The 6,389-nt window shown below is 40.2% G+C and overlaps 1 protein-coding gene across 2 annotated transcripts; it reads left to right on the top strand.

Moving 5' to 3' along the window:
• The first annotated feature begins 254 nt into the window (after positions 1-254).
• Positions 255-4,527, top strand: LOC104421572 (protein kish-like). Of its 2 annotated transcripts, XM_039302744.1 has the most exons (6): positions 255-575; positions 609-708; positions 804-910; positions 1,897-1,931; positions 2,392-2,472; positions 4,270-4,527. In XM_039302744.1, the coding sequence occupies exons 2-5, from the start codon at positions 706-708 to the stop codon at positions 2,457-2,459; spliced, it is 213 nt and encodes a 70-aa protein (XP_039158678.1). In that variant the 5' UTR covers positions 255-575; positions 609-705; the 3' UTR covers positions 2,460-2,472; positions 4,270-4,527. The 2 variants fall into 2 exon arrangements, with proteins under 2 accessions (XP_039158678.1, XP_039158677.1); XM_039302743.1 differs by lacking the exon at positions 4,270-4,527 and having other exon boundaries at positions 2,392-2,684.
• Positions 4,528-6,389: the final 1,862 nt, after the last annotated feature.

The raw sequence follows: 6,389 nt of genomic DNA, 5'->3' as shown, positions 1-6,389 counted from the left end.
ATTTATATCATAAGACAGAAGGAAATTTGAATATATAAATAAAAATAAGAACCAAAATAAAGAACGAAATTTGATATTTTGATATTTATATTAAAATTCAAATTTCGATTTTATTAATTTAACGATTTTATTATCAAGAAAATGATTTTCTTATTTTGGATATTAAAAATTTTATTTATCTCGATCCTACATATCTTGTGGAATAATTTTATCTAGATTATGTCTTTCTTATATTTAGCCTTGGTACTTGTTTTCTTTTTCAACCAAGGAGAAGGGCCTGGGTTGTGAAAAGGCAATTTTCGACGATCACCGACTTTCCTGCGAAACTAGCAGTAGTCGCCGCAAGCGTGGCAATCTTGTAAATACCGACGAACGGAAAGCCAACCCGTCTTCGTCCTCCGGACTGCGCCCAGTCGTCGGAGAGATCCCGATCGAGGGCAATAGAAGAGGAGTCGTAGGTGCAAATCGACGTTTTCGACGAGCGGAATCAAGATCGACGACGCTAACCGGCGTTCGGTTTTTCTCCCCTTCCGTCCTTGTTCGCGCCGATCGTTCGGTACCAGTCCAGATCCAGACCGGCGTTCGGTTTTCTCCCCTTCCGTCCTTGTTCGCAGGTCGCCGGCGGCGGCTCGAGCGCTTCCCGGTAACCCTGAATTCAGATTTGCGGTACATTCTCGGCGAAATTGACTGTTGGTGATATTCGACATGGTAACGTGAACTCGAGCTTCTGGAATTTCGGGAATGATTAGGGCTCGTGCGTATGATTTTGCGATTGACAGACTTGTGTTGGTCTTTTTGTCCAGTCGGCGCTCTTCAATTTCCATTCATTTCTCACGGTAGTGCTGCTGGTAATATGTACGTGTACTTATGTGAAGATGCACTTTCCGGCCATTCTGGAGCAGAGGACTGGGTATGTTCTTTAGCCGATCGTAGTTCTGTGTCGGAGTAGAGGTGTTCTCCTCTGCATTTGCAATATGAAGTAGTTTTCACTAGAAAGCTGTAATTTTCACTGTCATATGGGTTTCACGAAAAGCATCTTCCCGTTTTACCTGCTACTACTGCTAGCTCTGTAAGAGAAGTAATAAACAGCCCTTATAGTGTTGCTTTCGTACGGCGGTGAGATAGAGATACTTCTATCTCATCTGAAGAAGGAAGCCCTCGTCTCCAAACGAATAATTTTACAGAGAGCCGACGAGGTGGAAGCTGCAGATTCAGTCTGCTTCACTAATGTGACGCTTCATACAAGTGATCATTGGGCTTGAGGTGCTTGAACTGAATTTTTCCCTTAACTATTGAACCTCGATTTATTCCAATTGGACTGCTCGAAGCTTGCCCCAAAAATCAGTGTTTTGACCTGGCTGTGCCAGCAAATGCCACATCTAGTGCAAACACATGAAAATGATGCAAGCTAGATGTCTGACTTTAAGTTTGGGGCATTGATGTAGATAGAAGACAGAAAATTGAGAAATAATAATTAGAATGAAGAAGGGCTGCGTCCATACTCAGTAAATGCTCACTGCATCATCCTTGAAATTTGCATGAGAAGAGTTCTAAACAGAGGCTTTGTTTGGCCGTAGAAAAATTAAGTAGTCTTTTTAACTTGTTCTCACGTAATTCTTTGCCTTGTTCACATATTCATTTCTTTGATTGACTACAAGTGGCCATAATTTCCTTGAATGACTGATACTGAACCTCTCGGTTAATAAACATATTGGCATGTGTTAAGATGAAGGTTTGTGGAAATTCAGTAATACAACACAAAGGAGGTAAGCTTATGGCATATTGGCCTTGCCCTTGTGATTCCTGCCTAATGGCCACTGTATACCATTGTTTTCAAATCTGGTATATAGTACATTCATTAATCTAGTTCCTTATGATCCTGCTGCATACTTGCAGGTTTCGTGGTTTCTTTTGGAAGGCAGCTAGAATAGGTATGCAGCCCTGTCCCTGCTTGCAGTGTGCATAATGTCGGTGTCAAGGGCCTTTGAGGGTCCTCTAAAGTTTTTTATAAGTATATTATTTGTCTGGATAGCTTAGCTTAAAATTGTTATTTTACCATTGTCAATCTTGATTTTTGTTATCAATCGATATCTTGTATTTCGAATTAGCAAACTGCCTCATTTATATGGTGCTTAAATAGAAGGTGCATTTCAATTGGTGTGATTGGGCATTCCAATGTTAAGATCCTTTTCCTTGTAAAATTTAAGAAATGAGTTGAATACGGTTTTATTTCTTTGTTTGGCTCCTGCATGAAGTTCTTTACCATTCTGGTCTCACATTGAAACTTGCATATTTATTCCTGGAATGATTTGGGAAGATGAATGATTTGTCCTTTCTTCTTCCTGCTCTGCACCTCTTTGGCTGATGATCTTTTCTGTGTTTCTGGAATAGGTGAGCGTCTTAGTCCTTGGGTGGCCATCGGATGTTTTTCAATGGGCGTGTCCATAATTTTCTTCTAAGGAAGACATGCTTGTAAGCTTCATGTTATCTTAACAGTTATGTATGGCATGAGCGCAATCATTCACTGCTACAGGGGCAAGTTTTATGCATTTTTGAACTGGATGGTCTTCTATTTGGTGCACTTGCTTTTATACACCTTACCAATCTTTTCACGAGAAGATTTATAGCCCAAGCTCCTGAACGTGATCCTTTAAGATATTATACTAACAAATAGTGTTTCTTTCCTTTTTGCTTGTTCTCGAGTCTGTCAAATCAAGTTGTGCCATTAAAAGTTTAACAGCATTGTGCTCAAAATGAGTGTTCCTGTTTACATTTTTTTGACATGCCTAGAACGAAAATGCAATATAGGTCCATTAGTAGGAGATATAAATGATAGTTCTTCAGAGGTTGCCATCTAATTAGAGCAGAAAGCTTGGTGTCAATTTCACAGAGAGAGAGAGAGAGAGAGAGAGAGAGATTTGTGGGCTTAAACATGCCAACAACACTGTGCACTGCTCAATCCTGCGAGAGAAATATTGTGCGTCATCTCTTAGTATTTACCTGGTTTGCTAGTGGTCAAAGTTTGGATGAGGAGGGAAAAAAGGGTTGGATTAGGATGAAATCTGGATCGTAGGGTCCTTGAAGCCAACAAAGACACAAGCAAGAACGTTAGTTGCTAGTTTGATCTTGAATCTTCTCAAGACTAAACCTTCCCTCCTCCCCAGCTGAACACTGAGAGGATGATTTTCTTCATTGGTTTCTTCTTGTTGCTCTGAGCTGTTACGTTCACTGTCTCGTCACCCTTTCCTTGGTCTTCTCCTCCCAAGTGGAGAGGATAACCTCAATAACGCTCTCCTGATATTGTAGTCTTCATAGTGAAAACTCCTCAATCTTGCCTCATTTTCATCTAAGCCACTGCAATCCATGTGTGAGCTTTCTGAGTCGAGTTGCTGAGCAGAACTCAGAGTAGCAGAACTCAGAGTTTTATGGTCCATACATAGTGTGGTGAGGTTGTCAGTAATTTATTAAAGGACTGGATAATCCCACAAGACATGAGGGCAAATCAAGACTGATTGATTTATTTGCTGAAAGCTAATGTGAACTCTTGTATTTGGTTTATTCGCAATTTTCCATAAGGATATCCTGGCATATTGCAAAGTTCGTCCATATGATAGAAACGGATAGGAAAATGAATTTTTAAATGCTTGTTTAGAGTTGATCTTTTCCATATGTCAGTGTTGACTATTGAATCTGAACACTACTATGCTTTACGGTTATTCTTTTGTTTCTAGTGTCGATTACATGAGAAATTTTTCTGGGAGAGGAGTTGGTATTTTCATGAGGGTAGACAATCCTCCAGATCGAATGTGAAATTCTTACTTGGTTAGGGAACAATAATTCCAATTTCTGATGGTTAAGGTCTCAATCTGCACTTGGAAAACTGGGAATTTTACTCTCAAAACTCGACATTTTCTGTCATATTTTTAAATGAAAATCACTGGGATCCTTCCTATGGTTAGACTAAATTATATAGTTATCCCCCTTATTTACAGAAACCTTCACAATTTGCCCACTCAGGATTAGTAATTTGTCCTCTCCCCCTATTTTTCTTTTGAAGGTTTCTTATACGCAGAATTTCGGCCATCTTTGTTTGTTTTTTTTTTTTGGGAGGGGGGGGTGGTTTATGGGCTGGGGCAAGAGCATTATTGTCTTCTATTACTCTGTTCTTGTTCTCGTTTTTCTTCATTCGGCCAATATTTCGTATTATCGATTGTTTGATCAAAAGTTAAGAGAAAACGTTATTTAATGATCCTTATGTTATCATTCTAGAGAACCACGAATACAAGACAAAATCAGCAGCTTGCCGTCGAGGGGTATTGATCACTCTGGAGGCGTCACGTCAAATTCTTAAAGTCATATGCCTGAGAAAGCTAATCCCACGGGTAAGGCACGTTGAAAATGATCTCGAATGGGGACAATCACATCGTTCGTCTAGAAGGAAATGGTGATTTTTTTTAATCTTCTTATGCTTTTTATGCTTTTTATCCAATTATAAGAATAAAGAATGTCGGACGAAGGTTACGCAAATTTGCAAGATATAGCTGCAGGAGCCAAACAAATGTAAAAGCTTGTAGCCTGCGTTTTGCAGATTATTGTGGGAGGATTACTAGGGGAACAAATATAATATTTTATGGGAAGAAATTGGGTGTAGGGGAGAAATTCGAAACAAATATTGAAGACCCGATAAAACCAATTCGCAAGACAGAGTTAATATCAGCTTAGAACTTTCGTTTTGAATCATCTAAAGACTTTAGCAGTAATGCAAACCGTAGGCAGGCAAGCATACCATTTGCTTTAGCCTGCGACAAAAACATTAGAATCCCTTCAATTAGAGAAAAACAAACCGTATCATCGCTCATCGAAGTTTCAGTATCTCACAGTTCGTTGTGAATATGCATCTCGCCAGAGGCGCTCTTGATTGAAATTTAGGTCCTTTATTAGTGGATAGGATCCATGGAGTAACATTATTAATGGAGTCCGTATCAGATTAAGGGCATATACGAAGCAGCCAATGCCGCACCTTTTGTCGAAAAACCTTTTTCACCAACGACATGTCTAGTTAAAAGTCCACGATTTTCTTTTCTTGGTAGCAACTAAAGGACGTTGGTCGCTTTGCAAGTTTGCTCCGAGAATCAAAGACTGCTGGGACCGAATTGAATTTCGGGCACGCTTGGTATTAGTTGGAGTGTGATGATGAAAGGTTGTATGGTTAGGCGCGGTAGATATAGACGAAGTCTTTGTTGAATTGGGAAGCAAAGTAAATGGCGCATGCAAGATGCATAAAAAAGTAACTTTGAGCGGATATGTATTTTCCAAGGCACGTTGAGGGCTGCGACAAAGTGAATGACGCTGGGGATGTAGCAGAACACACCCGACTGGCCCAACCGTCGTCTTCAATTTTTCCGCGAATTCACTCGCGACATTTTAGTAAAAAAAAAGTTACTTTTTTTGCTCCCAGCAATAATTTTGAAATCAAGCCCACTAAAATTTCTTTTTTCCCTTTTCTCTTCTTCTTTTCTTCTTGTTCTTCTTCCTTCTCTCTTCTTCTTCCATCACCACCGCCATCAGCCGCTACCGCCGCCGCCGCCGCCGCCGCCCACTGTTGCCAGTCACCGGTGACTAATTGAGCAAGATCCAATGAGCTTGCCAATGGCTAGGCGAGCCTCCCCTAGCCACTTGCAAGCCTCACTTGGCTAAGTAACCGCCCATGGTGAGGTCAGCGTCACTCGACCAAGGCAAGGCCGACCTCGCGGTGGCCTAGCGAGGTTGAGCCTTGTCGGTGACTGGGTGAGCTTGGCCTCCCTAGATTTGGGCAAGGCTCATCGCCTAGCTAAGGCTCAGCCAAGCCTCATCGAGCTGTCGATGAGGCTCGGTCAATGAGGAATGGCCTCACCGGCAGCCAGTGATGCTCCAGTGATGTCGTCACCCTCATTTGGCCAGTCATCAATCATTCGGAGGCCGGCGACTAGCCATAGCTTGAAGAAAAAGAGAAAGAAAAGAAGAAAAAAAGTAATATATTTTTAAAAAATTAAAAAAAATGATTTGAATTAGAAATTTTGATAATGGTACCAAACTTAATTTTACTCCGGAAATAAAAATTTTGGATAATTACCGGACGCATTAAAATATTTAAAAATTGTTTTGGGAAAAAATCAAAAAAAATATTTTTTATCATAAATTATTATTGGGAACAAAACGATTATTAAAAGCACCCTTTTTGAGGGACTAATAAAAGAAAGGAGTAAGATTTTGTTTAAATATTGCTAGATATGTTCTCGGGAGCTAAGCTTAATCAGCTTCACAGGGGTTAGGATTCTATTTTTGCTTCAAGTTAAACACTTCCCCTCCTTCTCATTAAGAAAGAAACGCAATAGTTTATTCATTGTACT

This window comes from Eucalyptus grandis, chromosome 10 (genome assembly GCF_016545825.1).
Source record: "Eucalyptus grandis isolate ANBG69807.140 chromosome 10, ASM1654582v1, whole genome shotgun sequence".
Lineage (NCBI taxonomy): Eukaryota > Viridiplantae > Streptophyta > Magnoliopsida > Myrtales > Myrtaceae > Eucalyptus > Eucalyptus grandis.
Note: the sequence above shows the minus strand (reverse complement) of the source record. Positions and strands in the feature narration are given on the sequence as shown.

Excerpts from the sequence above, each read along its gene's own strand:
- LOC104421572 (XM_039302744.1), top strand. Across the intron at positions 911-1,896 it reads ATTCTGGAGCAGAGGACTGG|GTTTCGTGGTTTCTTTTGGA; the intron begins GTATGTTCTTTA and ends GCATACTTGCAG. Across the intron at positions 1,932-2,391 it reads TTGGAAGGCAGCTAGAATAG|GTGAGCGTCTTAGTCCTTGG; the intron begins GTATGCAGCCCT and ends TTTCTGGAATAG.